This window comes from Bombina bombina, chromosome 6 (genome assembly GCF_027579735.1).
Source record: "Bombina bombina isolate aBomBom1 chromosome 6, aBomBom1.pri, whole genome shotgun sequence".
Taxonomy (NCBI): domain Eukaryota; kingdom Metazoa; phylum Chordata; class Amphibia; order Anura; family Bombinatoridae; genus Bombina; species Bombina bombina.
This window is the reverse complement of record NC_069504.1, coordinates 208913539-208936028: the sequence shown is the minus strand read 5'-3', so window position 1 is coordinate 208936028 and position 22490 is coordinate 208913539. Positions and strand designations below refer to the sequence as shown.

Sequence of the window (22490 nt, the reverse complement as noted above, 5' to 3'; positions counted from 1 at the left end):
ACAACTGAGGGGGGGGCAAACACCCTGGCATATTCTGATACTTTCCCGACCACTTGGGCCCACTTCATACCTCGGACCCCCAACCACCGTATATGCACCTGCTCCCTGGAGAAACCCAATTGCAACCCATTGTCCTTAACAGCTGCCGCTTTCCTCGCCCAAAATATGTAGGAGTGCCCTAAGATCCAGCAAGACAACGGCCCCTCTTAACCCCATCGCCACTAACGCCTTTCGTACAACTGCCACAAACTGATACCTAGATAAGGGCATCCCATCATTGTGCACCAACAGTGGACCCGATTAATTATTTGATACCTCAAAAAATTCCCGGACCGAACCAACCGGACAGCAACGGCCCCCAATCGCACGCAGCACTACCATAGCACCTCTCCCTTCCTGATCCGTCTTGGACCTTCTCACCCAAAGCTCCACCAACTCTTCCTGCAACACCACGTCCTGCCTTGCCAAGCCTCCTAAGTCCTCCCCATCAGCTCCGATACCCTAAATGCTCCGAAAAAAGCCAGCACGCATGCCACCTTGAATAACTTTTCCTCGTAACCTGAGGAACAAATACCCCCCAGCCTCCCAATCAAACCTTCTAAAATGGCAAATGTTAGCGGCCGCCTACCATCTGCCCGCGCCTTCCTCTTACACAGATTCTTCACTGCCATCCGTACCACAAAGATTTTTGTCAAATCTACCTGTCCCAACAGTTTGAACAGGAACGCCAAAGCCGCCATCCTACTCCGTATTTCTGAGGGCGACAGCCCTTCCCTCCCCCAGCATCTTATCCACTCCACCAAAGTTCTCATCTCCTCCTCCATAGTACCTTCTTGATAATCCAGCTCCATCCTAATCCTCCACAACTTCCACACTCGGACGTAAGCCCTCCATGTGTTAGGGGCTAAAGCCCCTTTTACCAGACTCAATGTTCCTGGCAGCCAAGCTGCCACAGATCCTCCGGGCACTCCCAACCTTCTGCATCCGCCCCTGGAGCCACCTCTCGAAATCGATCCCACTGGAACCGGGATAAAGAATCAGCAATTACATTAAGCCGTCCAGGGACATGTACCGCCCTCCATGATACATTACACCTCAAGCATTCCAACACAAATGCCCTCAATAAACGGATCACGGCCGGAGAATTCGCTGTCAAGCGATTAATCGCCCATACCACCCCCAAATTGTCAGAGTGGAAACAAACCCTTTTGTCCCTGAGATGTTCAGGCCAAATTCTCAAAGCTACCACTAATGGGAACAACTCCAAAAATGTCAGATTCCTTGTCAAACCCCATTCCACCCAAACCTCCGGCCAGGCCCCCGCACACCACATACCATTCAGAAAAGCCACAAAATCCATGAGCACCCGACGCATCTGTAAACAAACACAATTGGTCGTCCGACCAACCGGCCTCCTGGATCAACAAAGCTCCATTAAAGTCTTCTAAAAAGATTTGCCAAATCTTCAAATCCTCCTTCATATCTGACGATATGCGGATGTGAAATTTCGGATTAGAAACTCCAGCTGTAGACAGTGACAATCTGCGACAGAAAATCCGACCAATGGGAATAATCCGACCAGCAAAATTTAACTTACCCAGCAGCGATTGCAGATCCTTAAGTAAGACTTTTTTCTTGCTCAGGACTCCGTCAATCACCTCTCGCAGATCCCGGACTTTGTCCTCCGGGAGTCTGCATTCCATTCTGACCGAGTCAATCTCAATCTCCAGAAAACTCAGGATCGTAGCCGGGCCCTCCGATTTTTCCTCCGAAATCGGAATACCAAACTCCTGAGCCACCTCACCAAAAACCGCTACCAGGAGCTCACATATACCGGACCCATCCGGGCCCACAAAAAGGAAATCGTCCAAGTAATGCACTACTGAGACCTTCCCCGACCTCTTTTTTACCACCCACTCCACAAACGAGCTGAACCTTTCAAAATATGAACAGGAAATAGAACAGCCCATCGGGAGGCAGAGGTCGACATAAAACCGATCCTCGAATTTGCACCCCAAGAGGTGATGAGACCTCGGGTGAACAGGCAATAGTCTGAAAGCGGATTCAGCATCCGCCTTTGCCAACAGCGCGCCCTGGCCCGCCTTCCACACAACCGAGATTGCCTTGTCAAAAGAGGCATACTTCACTGATACCAATTCCGGGTCAATTCCATCATTCACTGATATACCCCGCGGGTAAGATAAATGATGTATCATCCGGAATTGCCCCGGCGTCTTCTTCGGCACCACCACCAAAGGAGACACCCTCAGTCCCGGGAAAGGAGGTAGCCTGAATGGGCCCGCCATCCTCCCCAGTTTGACTTCCTTCCCCAATTTCTCCCTCAACACCTCCGGAAATTCCCTTGCTGACTTCAAATTCCCCGTGAAGGACGACCCTTCTTGCTCCTTAAAAGGAATCAAAAACCCAGAACTAAATCCCGTTAAGAGCAATTCCGCGTCCCCCACATGCCCCCGCTCATTGGCGCACATCTCGAGCAAGGGGACCATCTTTTTTACTTTCACCGGCGTCCGTGCCCGGTACACCCACTTCCCCTGGCCTGTTACCCATTCTGCTCTTCCGGAAACATTTCGCCCCGGAATGGATCCCTCCGCACACCGAACACTCGTGTTTGTATTTACACGAGGATCCAAACTTACATTGTCCTTCATTAAACTGGAAGCACAGCCCTTTAAGGATAGCTGCTCCAGTTCCTGTGCTGGCTCCAGGGATGCTCCCCGACTGTCCCGAACTCCGAAAGGAACGAGCCCCCCGCAACGGGGTCATCATTTCTAACCATATCCCCATATCCCTATCGTCCCATCGCATCTCCGGATGAACTGCCATTCGCTGCCTGAATCCCTCATCATATCTCCACCAGGCCATGCCCCCATAAGTCCCAAAGGCACTAGCTATCTCTTCATAATAGCAAAAAAGGGAAGCCCCTTGCTCGGGGAACTTTTCGCAAAAAACACTAGCTAAAATCCGAAAGGCCCGCGACCAATTCGCAAATGTCTTGGGCAACTTCCTCCACCTTTTCTTCCTTTCCTCCTCTTCCTTTTTTCCTTTTTCCTTCTCATCTTCCTTCACCTCTAACACATGCTCCAAGGGCAACAGGGAGAATATCTCCACAAATTCCCTCTTCCCTATCTTTTCTCGCAACTCGGCCGTTAGATGAATACCCAACGGGCCCACCGAGTATAAACAAGGCCTCCTAAGCGCCCCTTCTGGAACTCTAACCACTTCCTTACCCGCAGCCGGTGACTCAGCTGCTACCGCAACGCCACTACTCTGTGTTGCTACTACCGGCGCTAGCACGCCTTGCGTCCCTGCTGCTACTCCCGGCGCTACTACACCCTGCGTCCCCAAACCAGGGGCCACCCATGCCGCCGCAACCGGAACCCCCCCGCTGCTAGGCTTCTCCAATGCCACCAATAACCCCTTCAGCCCTGCCAATATCATGCCTCTCTCTCCACTCTCCACCACAGTCACTCCTGGCGCACCCCCAGCCGTACCCTCACCTGCAGGCTGCTGCACCGCCACTGGGATTTGTACCGACTCCGTCCCTTGCTCCCTCCTCTGCTCCCTCCTTTCACTTTCAGGACCTCTGCTGATGTCCAGTCTCCTTCGTACGTCGTCTCGCCTGGCAGGAGAACGCCCCCTGCCGTGCCTGCTCCTGTCTCGCTCTCTTTCCCTTTTTTTTTTTTTTTTTATTAGACCCGCCCACTCCTACCAACCTAAAGTCCTCTCCGCCTTACCACTCCTACAATACCTTCGGGCCTTCTCTCCGGCCATACTCTATGAGCAACCCACCCTAACCTACCATTTCCCTGTCCCCCCCGGCGTAACTGTTAGCCTCAACATTACCCATCCCTCCTGGTCACACACCCCGCCACTCCCCTCCCCCTTACAGCTTATTGCTGCCCACCTCCGCTCAGCCATATCCCAGTAACCCCGCCCCTGTGCTTAATACCGAGCCTAGTCCCCGCATACCGCCACCTAGCCCCCGTAAATAAAGGTCCCCGTCTCTTCAGATACCCCTATGCTCCCTCACCTCTAACCCAAATACCGGCTCCCAGCCCACAACACCCTAAAACAATGCCCAGAGCTCTCAAACCCCCCCCCCCGCTACTTCCCCTGATAAGCCACCCACCTAACCCCTCAACCGTCACATCCAATCACCAGCCCAAACCCCCCCCCCTGCAACCCCCTCTCACTTGGTTATCCTAAAATACCCCGCGACTAAAATAAATCCTAGATCTCCCCTCCTATACCCCTTCTCCCAACTTTCCTAACCCACAGAGGCTACGTCCTGCCTCGCCTTCAACCCCAAGAAAACACAATTGTCCCTAAACTCCTCACCCCTATGCCCCCCACCTAGAGCCTTATCCCGGCTCCCGTGCCACCTGCTCACCGGACCAAAACTAACTAACATCCACCCCTTCCCTCCGCTACTATAGCCCACCGAGCCGAAACAAATCTAACCCCTCTACTCAGGCCCTCATCCCTTTGCCTGTCCCTAACGGCCTCCCCGCCCTTGCAGCCCCCCCCGGAGCCTTATCCCGACTCCCCACCCATACCCTTCCCTCATAAATCATGCCTCCCATCCAGTTTTATCCCCTCCATGCTCACCCACGTGCCTCCAAAATCCCCCGTTCACCCCCTTCGCCTGAAAATGGCCTCCACATTCACTGATGCCTTTTTGTCTCATTTTACCGCCCAAATCTGCGATAACTCAGTGGCGCTCACCTGCGTCCACGCCGCCGGTCCCGCTCCTCAACGATCTCCGTCTGCCTCTTCCAGCGCCCGGTTCCTCCTGACGCTGTCCGCCAATGACGTCAGCCACCGGCGCCGTGTTAGGCCGCGACTCGGCCCCACCTCCTCCTCGACGACCTCTCCCACCATCCGGCATCACCGCTGCATCCGCTAGCCGCCCAGGTCCCGCGCTCCCTCTTCTGGACCTGGCGGCGTCAATCTCCGGACTCAGACGCTCTGGTGGCCGCGACCTCCTGGCTGGCCGTCCTCTGGTCCCGCTCCTCGCCGACTCCTCCTGTGGAACAGCGACTGCCGCCGCACCTCCACTCAGCCGCTCCCGGATCCATTCTTCGCCGTTCTGCCTGGCGACCGCCAGCAACTCAGACAGCAGGGCTTCCATCCGCTCCAGGTAAGTCACAGGTGAGTAAAAACTTCCCCCTTCCGTGCTGCTCACAACTCTGCAACTGTCAACTGTCAGCAGGGGAGGAGTATTTATCTCCTCCTATCACCCGCCACCCACACAGCGGAGCCTACCATCGCTCCCATAAAGTGGGTGTCAAATAGCCCTTTCTCCATGTGTCCTCCGGGCTAGACTGTCAAGTCCAAAAAAAACTTTCATTTTTCAAATAGGGCATGTAATTTTAAACAACTTTCCTATTTATTTTTATCAACAGTTTTGCTTTGTTCTCTTGGTATTCTAGTTGAAAGCAAACCATATGATAATTTCTAAGCCCTTGAAGGCCGCCTCTATTTTATTTACTTTTCACAGCAGGGGAGAGCAAGCTCATGTAGGCCATATAGATAGCATTGTGATCACGCCCGTGGCTAGTGGCAGACACTGCACTAATTGGCTAAAATGCAAGTCAATAGATAATAACTAAAAGTCATGTGATTAGGGGCGGTCAGAAGATGCTTAGATAAAAGTTAGTCACAGAAGTAAAAAGTGTATTAATATAACAGTGTTGGTTTTGCAAAACTGGGGAATGGGTAATAAAGGGATTATCTATCTTTTTAAACAACAAAAATTCTGGTGTTGACTGTCCCTTTAACTTTGAAGACAGTTGCAGGTACAGAAAGAAGAACAATACCATGGTGAGTAGTAAGCATTCTATTGTAGTTGTACTCAGCAGTTTAATGTCCCTTTAAGGCAGTAGGAACCACTGCTTAAAACAGCCTCCAAACCACATGTATCCAGGTACCAACTGGAACACGTCTTTTTATGGAACCTTCTAATATTTAAAAGGTATGTTTGTGAACCTCATAAACAATGCAAACAACTAAAATGGAGCTTTTATAAGCAGGTATTTTGTTTTGTTTTTATTTTAGTGGCTGCATCATACACAAATCATTATTTTTAGTGACATTGCTTATTTAAGGCCCAATTCACTAAAGCTCTCTGGTCTGGTGAGATTCTATAAGATTCCTTGTCAGTATTACGAGAAACCTCAGGGATTGTTTTAAAGGCATTTTTTACCTTGGGACCTGTGTATCTCATTAAGGGAAGTTCCCCAATATGTTTTATGCCAAGGAGAGACACTTACTTTTCTATATATTCCTCAGTAAAATGAGCTGATAATTTATCTCCATGCTAGTGAGTTTTTGAAAATTGGCACCTGAACCTGTTACTATTAATACTGAATTCTTATGACCAACCAATAAGGAACTTCTGACCCCAAGGACACTGATAACTATAGATTGTAGCTACCAGTGTTACTGCTCAGTAACCCAAAACTCCAACTTCCCTTCCCAATAATAAACTGTCTAAACTGGGACTACTCTTAATTCTAACCCACCCTGTGTGATTTCCCAACAGCACTTATTCCTAACTGCACTTCCAACCAGACTTGAACATTTTCTTTAAAACATTGCTAATAAATGGTGCAGTCTTCAATGTGATCCAAATGATCAATTTTACCTGCTGGAGTGTATTAAATTGTTTATAAATAGCTCATTTACCGTTATTTAGTCATTCAAATTAGTTTGCTACCTGTTGAAACCACCACCTATACTGAAAATGTCAATGCTGCAGTAATGGGTACAAAAAAACTATGAAAACAGAAGCATGTGGGGGAGGGGGAGGTTAGTACTAATATTTCCTTTTTTATTTGTTCTCTCTAAGTTTCAGGCTTTGTGCATGCATACAGAAACAATAAAAACATGTCTTTGTGTGTCTAGAGAGATAATTTAAGAAGGTCCGGATACTAAGCCCATTTAATTGGATTTGGTTTCAATAACCCTAAAGGAACAAATTTCCCATATACTTTATACTTTGCACCTGCTATAAAAAAGTCCTTGGAAACACATTAAGGTGAACCAAATTTTATGGTACACTGCTCCTTTGAGCATGAAGTTGTCTCCATAGATGAAAGGGTTTAATTGGATGTTAATTGGGGCACTTTGGTGCTGGGGGGGGGGGGGGTTGGGGGTCTTTAAAGGGAGTCTTTTAGGTGTTAGGCAGGGCCAGACTGGGAAATCAGACTGGCCTGGGAAATGTTGGAAGACTGACCCCAGCACCCCCCACAGCCCCGCCTCCACCTTCCAGCTCCAACCCCCTGGCCCCACCTCCACCCCTACTACCTTGCCTAGGGCCACTTTTATTCTGCCACAGGCCCCCACACCCTCATCAGGAGCAGAGCAGCCTTGAGGAAATGTGCTATGCATGTGCACAAGGCTTGATCTGTGACCTCCCTGACCAAGGATGTGACCCTGCATCCAGACCTATTTTTGAAAATGTTTTTTTTTTTAATTTCTATATATCAATAGCAAAAAATGATGGTATTTCTTTAAATTAAAACTATGACAAGTGTAAAAAAATAAATAAATTGAAAAACAGATTTTAAAATTAAAGAATTACACAAAGTGTCCAGTAATAGCTAGACATAACAAGGCTAGTTTTGTAAGTATTTTACCTATGTCATTACTTATTATGGGCAAGATTTCGAGTGGAGTCCAAAACGTTTGCGTGCAAGCAATATCAGGTTTTCCCATTTGTTTGCATGCAGGTTAAATTGTACTCGCATTACGACTGGAATGATTACCACAACTTCAGAGCTTTGGTTGACTGTTACGTGAAAATAAAAAGTTGCACAAAACACTTTAAAAATACATTACAAAGTACATTTACACTCCTATTGGCTGTTCAAATCATCCAATAGTGTTTTAGCAGCTCTAATTCCTATTGGCTGATTCAACATTTTCAGCCAATAGGAATGCAAGGGACGTCATCTTGAATCGTGTACCTTGCATTGAAGATTCAGTGTACAGCGGCAACCGTATGAAGAGGATGCTCTGCGCCGGATGTCTTCAGGATGGAACCGCTCCGAGCCACCAGGATCAAGATAGAAGATGCCGCCTGGATGAAGATTGAAGAGGCTGCCAGGGATGAAGACTTCTCGCCGCTTGGATGAGGACTTCGCCGCCGGGATGAAGATTGAAGAGGCCACCTGGATGAAGGCTTCTCACCTCCTGAATGAGGACTTCTCTGCCGAATGAAGATCGTTCAAGTGGGACTTCAAAAACTGTAAGTGGATCGTCAGGGGTTAGTGTTAGGTTTTTTTAAGTTTTTCTTGGGTGGGTTTTATTTTTAGATTAGGGTTTGGGCATGTAAAAGAGTTAAATGCCCTTTTTAAGGGCAATGCCCATCCAAATGCCCTTTTCAGGGCAATGGGTAGCTTACGTTTTTAGATAGTATTTTTTTTTTGTGGGTTTGGGGGGGAGTGGGGGTTGTAATGTTAGTGGGTGTTTGTAATAATTTTTTCATAAACAGAGCTGATTTCTTTAGGGCAATGCCCTACAAAAGGTCCTTTTAAGGGCCATTGGTAGTTTATTCTAGATTAGGTTTTTTATTTTGGAGTGGATATTTTTTAATGGGTATTAGAATAGGAATAATTTTTATTATTTTTGATAATTTGTTTGTTATTTTGTCTAATGTATTTTTTTAGGGGGTGTTTGGTTTTTTTGTAGCAAAAGAGCTGTTTAACTTAGGGCAATGCCCTACAAAAGGCCCTTTTATGGGCCCCCAAAAGGCCCTTTTAAGGGCCCTTGGTAGTTTGGCGGGTGGGGGTTTGTATACTGTTAGGGGGTGTTTGTGTGTTTTTTGTTGCAAAAGAGCTGTTTAATTTAGGGCAATGCCCTACAAAAGTAGTAGTTTATTTTAGATTAGGATTTTTTATTTTGGGGTGAGTTTTTTTTTTCAAAGGGTATTAGAATACGAATATTTTTTTTTTTTTGGATAATTTCGTTTGTTTGGGGTTTTTTTTACTGGTAGTTTTTTTTATTTTTTGTAATTTTAAGTTTTAGTGTAAGGTAGCTTAGGTTTTATTTGACAGGTAATTTTGTATTTATTTTAACTAGGTAGTAAGTAAATAGTTAATAACTATTTACTAACTAGTCTACCTAGTTAGAATAAATACAAACTTACCTGTGAAATAAAAATAAAACCTAAGCTAGCTACAATATAACTATTAGTTATATTGTAGCTAGCTTAGGTTTTATTTTACAATTAAGTATTTAGTTTTAAAGAGGAATTATTTAGTTAATAATTGAAAGTTTAATTTAGCTATATTTTAATTATGTTAAAGTTAGGGGTTTTAGGGTTAGGGTTACGTTAGGGTTAGGGTTATGTTAGGGTTAGGTTTAGGGGTTAATATAGTTTAATTTAGGTTGTTGCGATGTGGGGGGCTGGCGGTTTAGGGGTTAATAGGTTTATTAAGTGGTAGTGATGTGGGAGGCCAGAGGTTTAGGGGTTAATAGCTTTATTTAGTTTCAGCATTCTGGGAGCGGCAGAATAGGGGTTAATATATTTATTATAGTGTGGGCAATGTTGGGGTGCGGTGGAATAGGGGTTAATAACTTTAGTATAGTGGCGGCGATATCGGGAGTGGCAGATTAGGGGTTAATAACTGTAGGCAGGCGTCGGCGATGTCGGGGGCAGCAGATTAGGGGTGTTTAGACTCGTGGTTTAAACCGTATTTTCTTTTTCCCCATAGGCAACAATAGGGCTGCGTTACGGAGCTTTTCAATCCACGATCGCAGGTGTTAGTTTATTTTCTGACCTGCTCTCCCCATTGACATCTATGGGGAAAGCGTGTACAAGCACGTCAAATCAGCACTTCTTTTTGGTGCAGTATGGAACTTAAAAACCCCATATCACCCGCACAAGCCTGGTTTTTTAAAACTTGTAATGGCAGCGCTATAAGGGATTAAATAATGTCACTTTTGTTGCGTTGGTTAATTTCCCTATAGCGCTCAAAACCCATAATCAAGCTATAAGTTTTTAAGTTGTAATTAAGAAAATTTGGGGCAAAAAATCAAAAGGACTAAGAGCAATAGAGTATAAAATCAGTCAATGTAATATAATTTAAAACACTGCCATGAAAAGGCAACCATTTTATGTTCATTTAATACAGGGTTTTCTAAATGCACAGTATAGTTTAACATAGTTTTATAGTAAAAACTGCAAATTGTTGCTCCACAATAAAGCTTAGAAAATACTATAATTGGATCCCCAAAGTATACTAATCATTGCTGTATTCTTGTGTCAAAGACTTTTCACTTCAGTCAGTTAAGACAGCTTGCTTTGGGCAATTGAATCACAGTTGACAGCAAATTAATGACTATAGTAGAATGATTAGCAGAGATTAGAGGCTAGTAAAAATATGCCTCTGCATTTGCTAGTTCTATAACGCTTACGCCTGCTATTATTAGGGATTAATAACGGTCATGAAGAGGCCATGATTCTACATATTAAGTTCCATATCAATGTAAAGTCTGTCTGCTAGTTTAACAGCTTCCCGAATATCAAATGAACTGAAAAGATATTCTGGTTTATGACCCAGATAAAATTTAATTTAACATTTTCCCAAGGATACATCCTTTAGTTTCAGCAATATTAGTAGATTAGTAATCCATATCAGATAAGTCTCTTAAGCCAATTCAGGTAAGATTACATTTTAGGTAAAGTTTAATGGGCTAAAAGTACATATAATTTCCTTATTCACAGTGTGTCTTTGATTTTTCATTTATTACTTTTCTACAAAAGTCTGTGTAGGGAGGAGAAATGATTTAGGTAAATCCTTAACAATAATATTTTAGAGACATCAAATAAAAGTCTATTTACTATAGGCAAGCTTCGCTGGGTAAACATTATTTGATTTTCAGCTTTACGAAGAGGAAGAAAATTAGGTTTTTCTAGCTCTCAAAAGAGAGAATGATATTTTTACACTCAAACAATATAAGAAAGTGGTAATGGTAAATGCTAAGACTATTTACAGAAGCATTATTACTTTTCCCTATGCATTTTATCTTCAAATGTCAAACAGTTACTTATCTGATGCCTTATAAAAAAGTTTTATTGCTTGATACTATATTATAGGTTGCAATGAGAAAAAAAACAGCAAATATTATTCTCATTTTTAAGAAGATATTGAAAGATTTAGGTTAAAAAGAAAATCTCTACACATTAGAAATAATTTTATTTTCTGTGGTCTTATATACAATTCTGCTGCCTATTGATTTTGTAGCGAGTTTCTGTTTTAGGTTTATACTCATGTTATGTTAACAGCATGGTGTTTTTTTTACCTATTCATGAGAGATGGATACACAGCAATTATTTTGGGTTAAAAAATATACATTACACATTAAAGTCAAGAAGGTTGTTTTGTGTTTCACAGCATTATTTTTTAATTGGAACAATAATGTTTTTAACTGAGCAGTTTGTGCAAAACCCAGCTGAACAATTTAAAGGACCATCGGATTAATTCACTGTAATGCATTTCTTCTAATTTTCTAAGAAAAATGTAGTACAGGAAATAATTCAAAAGATGCATATTTTTCTCATGAATGTTTTAAGTTTTATTTCCCCTTTTTCCACTGCTCCTGATCCTACTTCTTTTATTTAAAAATCGGCTATTGGTGCAACCATTAATCAAAGGCTTTAGTGCCAATGCAATACATTTCCTCCATTGTAGCACACTCCTAAGTGCTCATGGGAATAGGATGCACAATACCTCTCCCCCTTAGAGATTTTTTTTTATGAGTGTTTTCCATAGGTTTATGAGAGTACATATGGTGATGGTTCTAGTATTGTATTGAGTATATGCTAAGCACCTTAAGAACAAGAAAATTTGTTTTAAACCATGTCAGACACAGCTTCATTATTTATCCATTATTTATGTTTGTCTGAGATGATGCATCAGCTGAGGTTTATGGTGCTATTTAGCTTCATTACAACTGTTATTAAGGGTTAAAAGGAACATAAAACACACACACACACACACCCATATACAGTATATATCTATCTATATATATATATATAGATATATATACACACACACATATACATACATATATGCATACAGACACACAGTGTATATACAGTACTTTGCAAAAGTCTTAGGCCACCATTAGATTTGTTGTTTTAGCAAAGTTTTAATGATCATCCATATTTATTTTTGTCTCTTTATGTGTCGTACAAGAGACAGATTAGCTCTTTAATGCTGTATAATGACCAATCATGGTAAACGATCCACTATCTGATGTCTATGCTGCAATATTCAGAAGCTTATTGAAGAATTTTGGCAAGGACTTTTGAATATTAACAGCAGAAGCAATTACTCCTTGATTGATAGACTGGGTTAATTATTAAACCTATAGTGAAAATCTAATCAAAACAGGTTTGATAATATGTTATCACTCATAAAGCTGGAAGCTGTCATTTTGCCAGTGGCCTGGAAAGGCATCTTTTCTCAACTTATGAAAGCATGATGACATTGACAGCTTTTTAGGAGAACAATATCTCATGTGACTTTAAAGAGAGCCTGTCACCACAAAACCGACTGGACTCATTTAAAGGCCATTAGGAAAGGGCATACATTGTATTAAAGATTTTCCCCTTATATTGTACAGTTGCCAACCTTATTTTTCTTTTGGATACCCTTGAGAATTTTTTTTAATTGCACAGACACACAGACAGATAGATATATGCAAATTACACAACCTATTTTACTAAAAACAATAATAATTGAAAGGACATTAATATCATTGTATTTATAATATGTATAAGAAAAAAAATAAGTACTACATTGTAACCTGTATCTTAACAAAATTAGCAGTGTTTTGCAAATCAAAAGCAGTCCAGAAATACACCCTTGACAGAGCCATATCATTAAGCATACTTGTTGTTCTCCTTTGTTCTAGACAATTAGAGGCCAGATATAAATTAGACCTGTCACTATTCTAAGCATATAGCAATGTTAGGGTCAGAGAGATTTCAGCATACTTAAGTAGGCAGTATGCACTTCATCCTGTCTAGGGTAAGTAAAAAAAAAAGCACAATTTAAAATTGTACAGTACAGGAATATCAAATAAAATACATAGGAATTGTACACATTTTTTTTTTTACTTTGCTTAATTATCCTGTGTTCCAGCAACACTTATACTTTGCCTTGCAGATATTCTGCTTGATATATCAATTCCTGTATTTTTTATCAGCCATTATGCCTAAAAGAAAGAATGATACACTAGCCCCATTCAATAAACAAGATCCTGCAAACAAATATGCCTCTGCAAATTAATTTCACTTTCCAGAACCGGCACCGAGCACGACATCCAGGAGGAGTGGATCAAATGAGCATTGATATTAAAAACTGGAGGACTGGGCAAATAAATGAGATCAAAATGTAATGTTACCAAGTGCAAAACTATCAAAAAACCCAAAAGCCAAATGCAGTCTCAACCATACAGTACTGACTAACTAGAGAGGAGCAGGATTTGGGAATTTCTATTTCGGATTATTTAAAATTTGGTAGACAATACAGCAGTACAGCCAGTGAGGCCAATTGAATACTTGGTTATATTAGGAGAGGTATTAGTAGCAGAAATAGCAAGGTTATTATGCCACTTTATAGATTACCATTTAGGACTTATATGGAATACTGTGTACAGTTCTGGAGAAGTATATAAATTAACAGAAACTGTCCAATATAGGGCTACTAAAATGGTGTATGTGCTAAAACATAAAGGGCAAGGAGAAGTATATACATTAACAGAAACTGTCCAAGATAGGGCTACTAAAATGGTGTATGGGCTAAAACATAAAGGGGATAGGTTAAAAGTGGCGTGCAAAATTGTTTGTTTGTGCTCCGTTTAAATTGATATTACAAGTTGAGCAAAATTTACGCTAGAATCATTACCGCAATTTTAGAGCTGTGATTAAAGTTTCACAAAACACATCAAAAATACATTACAAAGTACACTTACACTAACATTGTTTAATAAAAAAATATTCAAAAATGTGAATATATGTATTTACAGACATATATATTTATGTGTTTATATCTGTATATAACAAGAGTATTGCATTGAGCAATGATACTTTTTTTATTGGACTAACTATACATTTATAAGTTGACAAGCTTTCGGGAAGAGCTCCTTCCTTTATCAAGTCTGGAGCAGTATTGCTCCAGACTTGATAAAGGAAGGAACTCTTCCGAAAGCTTGTCAACTTATAAATGTATAGTTAGTCCAATAAAAAAAAGTATCATTGCTCAATGCAATACTCTTGTTATTTTGATATCTAAATCTCTGGACTAACACGGCTACTCCAATCAACGTATCTCTCTATCTATGTTATGTTCTGTAAAGTTATGTGGTAGAACAGGTGGTAAATAAGTTTAGGTACCTAGTATCCGCTATAGTAGGACCACTCAGCCTCACACCAAACCTTGGATTCACACAGATTTAACTTACAGGAATCCGGTTTTGCTCATTGAACTGAGGGTCACTACTGCAGGGTACAGAGTGAAAACGGAGCTGTCACGCAACCAGGTTACAGGATGCCTGTATTTCAACAGATAGGAGGAGTATCTATAGATAGAGTAGGTAGTTAATCAACTAATTACTTAGTGATTAAATGATATAGCTGACACATATACAAAGAAGACAGGAAGTGAAATGGAATGTAATACAAACAGATGTAGTACAGAGAGATATTGTAATTAGGCCAAAATGTATTTGTTAGGAATTCAGCACTTCAGGTAATATCATATGTAGTTAGAATGATATTTTGGATTATGTTATCAGATATAGATTATGCAAGGATAGGATAATAACAAACGATAAGTCACTTAGTTAGGTTCAAGGTGGTCACAGCAAATGATGTTAATCAAGCAGCAGTTCAAACAGAGTAGGCAATGTAACAGGTAGTTGAAATTAATCCTGCATTTTAGTGATAGTAACAGTCATTGAATACAGTGCTTAAGTAGTTTGCTTATTTGAGAGACATAATGATATCCAAATAGAGTAATAAAATATACAGACCAATTCCTGATGGTTATTTGGAAGGCTAAGTCAGAGCCAGATGAAAACCTTACGGTATCCTGAATGCTTGTTTGTAGAAAGGACACAGCGCGGTACACGCGCTGCAGACACGCTGAGATGCCGGGTGTGACGTCACAGCCACCCGGTGTAACAGTTAGGGAATTGAAAGCAGCTCCTTTGGTTCCTAAGAAACTGCAAGTAATAGAATAGGCACACCGGCACACAGCAATGAAGGATTAATGTAGGCTGCAAAGTTTCAAAGCAACAAGTAAGAAATCCCCACAGATTGAGGAAAGGGCTAGGTGTCTTCAGAGAGGAGTCACATAAAGTAACTGATTCAAATTACCAAGCGAGGAGCATAGAGAGGAGGGGCCTTAAATAGGAAAAGAGGATTCAGAATTAAAGGGACAGGATTGTATTAGTGAATACCCTGACAATCTATCTATCTATCTATCTATCTATATATCCTTTATCTTCTACATATACTCATGTCTTGGAAGCACCTTGGGCAGATGGCTGGCCCTCTACGAAATATATATATGTAAATATATATATATATATATATGTGCATTAGAACCTTTTGCCGTTAAGTAGATGAAAACGTGTAAAAATATATTTATGCAATGTTCATATTTAATATAAAATTAATATGAGTTTAATATAGAGCACTGCAGGTGGTGCATCCAAGGTACGTGAAGCAGCCAGGTTTTGAAGTGTCCAGCCAGGTTTTCTTCTGGTAGCTGGACCTAGGATCTGTTTTCACTAACATATCACGCAGTGACGATATATAAATATATATTTCTTTAAAAAACATCAGATATATGTAGAAATCTGTATTTATGCATAAATAGAACATATTCTGTTACGTAAAGAACATTGGAATATGAAATATTCATATTTTAATGTTGGGTTAGCAATAATGAGAATTTGTTATGGTGTTTGCAGGAGAGTGCAAAGTTTTTATTCCACTTTTGTTTCTCCATTGACTTCTATGGGGGAATACGTGAATGCGCACGCAATATTCTAACTTTGGATTTTTGCACTAGTCAGGTTACCACTTGAGCAAAAAAAGTTTTCTTTCACTATAGCGAAAACTCAAAGTACAGCGTCACTTTTAATCTAGCCCAAAATGTTAAAAAAAAACTCTATGATCTAAATATGCATTGATTAGAGGAGAGAAGGGAAAAAGGTGACATAGAAACCTTTAAACAAATGATGGGACTTAATAAAGGAGGAGCTAAAATAATTTCCCACAAAAAAGAAATACCAAAACAAGGGGTTACAATCTTAAGTTAGAGGGTAACAGATGCAGGAGAAATGTGGGGAAGCATTGTTTTTACAGAAAAAGTTGTGGACTCATGGAATAGAAGGTTATGGGTTCATGGAATAAACTTCAAATAGAGGTGGTGAACATGAGGACTGTAAAAGAATTCATAAATGCCTGGGACACGCATAAGGCTATCCAAAGAAATAAGTAACCTGTAAAATGGGTAGACATGATGTTTTTGTTCTTCTCTACCATCAAATTCTATCAGCTAGATTACGAGTTTTTGTCGGTAATGGTGTGTGGTGTTAACAAGCATTTTTTTCTCACCGCTCACTTAAGACAACGCTGGTATTACAGTTTTTTTTTTTTAAACCTGCGTTAGCCGCAAAAAAGTGAGCGGAGAGCAAAATTTAGCTCCGCATCTCACCTCAATACCATAGCTGCTTATGGTAGCGGTGAGCTGGCTAAACGTGCTCGCGCACGATTTCCCCATAGGAAGCAAAAAAGCAGTGTTCAGCTTCTAATGCAGCTCCATTGATTCCTATGGGGAAACAAAAGTTATGTCTACACCTAACACTCTAACATGAACCCCGAGTCTAAACACCCCTAATTTTACACTTATTAACCCCTAATCTGCTGCCCCCGACATCGCCACCACCTACATTTTATTATTAACCTCTAATCTGCCGCTCCGGACACCGCCGCCACCTACATTATCTCTATGAACCCCTAATCTGCTGCCCCCAACATCGCCGACATCTACTTTTTATTTATTAACCCCTACTCTGCCGCCGCCAACGTCGCCGCCACTATAATAAAGTTATTAACCCCTAAATCTAAGTCTAACCCTAACACCCCCCTAACTTAAATATAATTTAAATACATCTAAATAAAATTACTATTATTAACTAAATTATTCCTATTTAAAACTAAATACTTACAGTGGGGAAAAAAAGTATTTAGTCAGCCACCAATTGTGCAAGTTCTCCCACTTAAGAAGATGAGAGAGGCCTGTAATTTTTATCATAGGTATACCTCAACTATGAGAGACAAAATGTGGAAAAAAATCCAGACAATCACATTGTCTGAATTGGAAAGAATTTATTTGCAAATTATGGTGGAAAATAAGTATTTGGTCAATATCAAAAGTTCATCTCAATACTTTGTTATATATCCTTTGTTGGCAATGACAGAGGTCAAACATTTTCTGTAAGTCTTCACAAGGTTGTCACAAACTGTTGCTGGTATGTTGGCCCATTCCTGCATGTAGATCTCCTCTACAGCAGTGATGTTTTGGGGCTGTCGCTGGGCAACACAGTCTTTCAACTCCCTCCAAAGGTTTTCTATGGGGTTGAGATCTGGAGACTGGCTAGGCCACTCCAGGACCTTGAAATGCTTCTTACGAAGCCACTCCTTCGTTGCCCGGGCGGTGTGTTTGGGATCATTGTCATGCTGAAAGACCCAGCCACGTTTCATCTTCAATGTCCTTGCTGATGGAAGGAGGTTTGCACTCAAAATCTCACGATACATGGCCCCATTCATTATTTCATGAGAAACAGCCCAAAGCATGATGTTGAATCCCCCATGCTTCACAGTAGGTATGGTGTTCTCTCTCCTCCAAACACGACAAGTTGTGTTTCTACCAAACAGTTCTACTTTGGTTTCATCTGACCATATCACATTCTCCCAATCCACTTCTGGATCATCCAAATGCTCTCTAGCATGCTTCAGACGGGCCCTGACATGTACTGACTTAAGCAGGGGGACACGTCTGGCACTGCAGGATCTGAGTCCCTGGCGGCGTAGTGTGTTATTGATGGTAGCCTTTGTTACATTGGTCCCAGCTCTCTGCAGGTCATTCACTAGGCCCCCTGTGTGGTTCTGGGATGTTTGCTCACCATTCTTGTGATCATTTTGACCCCACGGGGTGAGATCTTGAGTGGAGCCCCAGATCGAGGGAGATTATCAGTGGTCTTGTATGTCTTCCATTTTCTAATTATTGCTCCCACAGTTGATTTCTTCACATCAAGCTGCTTGCCTATTGCAGATTCAGTCTTCCCAGCCTGGTGCAGGTCTACAATTTTGTTTCTGGTGTCCTTCAACAGCTCTTTGGTCTTCACCATAGTGGAGTTTGGAGTGTGACTGTTTGAGGTTGTGGACAGGTGTCTTTTATACTGTTTGAGGTTCAAACAGGTGCCATTAATACAGGTAATGAGTGGAGGACAGAGGAGCCTCTTAAAGAAGAAGATACAGGTCTGTGAAAGTCAGAAATCTTGCTTGTTTGTAGGTGACCAAATACTTATTTTCCACCATAATTTGCAAATAAATTCTTTCCAAATCAGACAATGTGATTGTCTGGATTTGTTTCCACATTTTGTCTCTCATAGTTGAGGTAAACCTATGATGAAAATTACAGGCCTCTGTCATCTTCTTAAGTGGGAGAACTTGCACAATTGGTGGCAGACTAAATACTTTTTTACATTGTAGCTATCTCAGGGTTTATTTTTATTTTACAGGCAACTTTGTATTTATTTTAACTAGGTGCAATAGCTATTAAATAGTTATTAACTATTTAATAACTTCCTAGTTAAAATAAGTACAAATTTACCTGTAAAATAAACCCTAACCTAAGTTACAATTACACCTAACACTACACTATAATTAAATAAATTACCTAAATTAACTACAATTAATTGCAATTAAATTAAATAAACCAAAGTACGAAAAACCCCACTAAATTACAGAAAATAATAAAATAATTACAAGAATTTTAAACTAATTACACCTAATCTAATCCCCCTAATAAAATAAAAATCCCCACAAAATAATAAAAAGCCCTACCCTATACTAAATTACAAATAGCCCTTAAAAGGGCCTTTTGTGGGGCATTGCCCCAAAGTAATCAGCTCTTTTACCTGAAAAAAAAATACACTACCCCCCAACATTAAAACCCACCACCCACACACCCAACCCTACTCTAAAACCCACCCAATCCCCCTTAATAAAACCTAACACTAACCCCTTGAAGATCACCATACCTTGAGACGTCTTCACCCAACCGGGCAGAAGTGGTCCTCCATCTGAAGCGGAGCGGGTCCATCTTCAAGCCATCCGACGCGGAGCATCCTCTTCCATCCTGACGACTAGCACTAAATGATGGTACCTTTAAGTGACATCATCCAAGATGGCGTCCCTTCAATTCCAATTGGCTGATAGAATTCTATCAGCCAATCGGAATTAAGGTAGAATAAATCCTATTTGCTGATCCAATCAGCCAATAGGATTGAGCTTGCATTCTTTTGCCTGTTCCAGTCAGCCAATAGAATGCGAGTTCAATCCTATTGGCTGATTGGATCAGCCAATAGGATTGAACTTCAATCCTATTGGCTGATTGCATCAGCCAATAGGATTTTTTCTACCTTAATTCCGATTGGCTGATTTAAATGAATGAAAAATTACACTACCAATTTCCATTATGATTATAATTTTATAACAAATCAACTACCTGAGAGAAATTCTGCATCCATGTTATCTGACATGAGTACTGTGGCATGCATCAAAGTACTGCTCATAGATAGTATTGTACAAACAGTAATAGCAGTGGCATTGAAATTATATATATATATATATATATATATATATATATATATATATATATATATATATATATATATATATATATATATATATCATGCCAACACTGCATACCACTTGTTTTTTTGTGCCCCACTTGTAATCTAGTCCTATGTTGTGAACAAAAGGCAAATGTTATACAAAGAGGAATATATAACAACATATAATGAAAATACTGAAACCTTTGAAAATATGTATTATGATGTGAGTGGTAGTAATATTAGCATGAAATTCTGGCTATATTAAGCATTTGTAACACATTTTGCATACTTTTGAAGTTCAAGTGGTGCACCCAACTCCCCAAGGACTCTATTAAATTAATGTAATGAGATAAACATGAAAATACTCACATAAAAGACACATAAGTATAATTACAAAATATTTGTCACTAGAAACCTGTCAAGTTGAAAAATGCTTGTGGTAAAATAAAAATAAAAAATCTATCTATATTTCTGTCTATCTATCTATATAAAGCATAGCATTTTGTGCTCTTTTCCTATTTGGCTTAAATTCTGGGTCACATTCTTATTCAATGGTTTTGACATGTGAGGTTGTCTTAACCATGGTTGAGAATTACTGTTCGAAATATATGCAACAAGAACAGTCTACAGTTTGAAAGCATCCATCCAATCCATCTGAACAGACACTGATTTGTAAACCCGCATGAATAAGATATATTGTGTTTCTATGTCATCAATATTTGTATTTAGTCCTAATAAGATACATTTATGAATACATGTGTGAAGATCTTTATTGAGTTTATGTAGTTTCATGGGTTTCTTGTAGTCTTTAAAGAAAGGAGGTTTTAACCAGCCAATGGCAAATGACTACATCAACCAAAAATTGATACATTGTTTCACCCTATTTAGGCTTGTGTTAATCAGATGGATTTTAGCTGTTTTACTCGAATTAGAGAGACAGACGCCTGGAGCTCCAATAAAAAGCATTTGTTATTCAAAACAGAATCAATTACAAACAGCATAATGCAGGGTAATCTGACAGAGATGATTGAGAGAAGGCCTGAAAAAGAGAGTGATTAAAGTAACAATAGAAATAAATAACAGAAGAGTTATAGAGAACATGACATGGAGAATGATAAAAGGAGAGATTATGGAGGCCTATGTCCCCTTTTATGCAGCCTCTAATTGCCCGGCCCAGTGCTCTCACTCCTCTCTGCTTTCCTGGCCTTGTTATATACATAGCCATAGCAGGATCTATCCTAGAATTAATTGACCTGTACATGGGATTTCATAGTGTCGTAAGTTTCAGAACTGCCAATAGGATTAACTTTTTTTATTTGACCGCTTGAAATTGATGCATTAAAACAATTTTTGAAAAATGTTTGCACACATTTGTAGTTTTTTTTTTCTAATAAAGTTATCATAAGGTCACGTTTATATTTAATACCCACAAGGAAAAAAAGTGGGAAATTAACATTTTTGCATATCAAAAATGAAAAAAAAAACTAACATCTTTGTAAATAAATTATGCAGCTTGATGGAGTCAAAAATGTCTTTCAAGAATGAAAAAGAAAAGTTGCAAAATTATAAAAACAAAAAACAAAACAAGCTTGAAAAGGGTTGAGCAGAGTACTTATGTCTAATTGTCCACATGCAAATTATTTGGTGAGTTAATGAAGTGCAAAAACACATGAAAATTAAGCTCTAAGTTTTTCAAATGAATTAGAATGACTTAGAATTTGGAAATTCCAGGAAAAGTCATGCAATGCACTCTGCTAAGCATTTTTTTTTTTTATGGCTTGTAATAGACTGCACAGTAATTTTGCATCAAGCTTATTTATGTATGATTTGAAAAGATTTAACAAGCATTATTGAAGAGCTGTGTGATTTATAATTGTGTATTTTTCTATGAAAACCTAATTAGTGTTTCTGCCTCTATTATTTGAGTAAAAAAGAAGCTTTAGTATTTTGAAGTAATACATATGATCTGCTCTCTTTCACAGCAGCTTTTAAAAGCTGAACCTGTTTAAGGCTGTAGAAAACTAATTGAAAGTGTGTACAGTGCAGCAAATTCAGTACAAAAGAGCAATAATAGAATACACGATTTTGTATTGACTGAAAACAGAAACATGCTATTCACTTTATTATTAGGCGCTGAGAATAATACATGTAAACATAATTATAAATAAAGTGACATATGTCCATGAAGCCCTAATAATGATAAAGCACAATGAAAAATGAACTCACCTCATACTCAAAGTCTTCAGGTCTTTCACCATCAGCGGGCATGCTGGAAAGATACTCATTACCTTCATAAAATTCATGCTCCATCGGGTGAAGAGAATGGCAGCTATATGGGAGAAAATGGTGAAAAAAAGACAGATGAGAAAATCTTCTTGTTTTAATTAAAATATGATAAACGTATCTGTAGCTTTTTCCTTTCAAGAGATGAGGATCGGTTGCAAATCTAAAGAAACACTGAACAAAAAGATATGTTTCCTTTCATTTACTATACACTTAGGGTAGTCATTTTCATAGCTTAAATTGGATTTCAGGCAGCG

The 22490-nt window shown here is 40.1% G+C and overlaps 1 protein-coding gene across 1 annotated transcript in view; it reads right to left on the bottom strand.

Moving 5' to 3' along the window:
* PDZRN4 (PDZ domain containing ring finger 4) overlaps nucleotides 1–22490 on the bottom strand; it is a 209298-nt gene that overhangs the window by 68479 nt on the left and 118329 nt on the right. The window contains exon 3 of the mRNA XM_053719782.1: nucleotides 22177–22279. Coding sequence (XP_053575757.1) covers nucleotides 22177–22279 — 103 coding nt within the window. The remainder of the gene's footprint in view (nucleotides 1–22176; nucleotides 22280–22490) is intronic.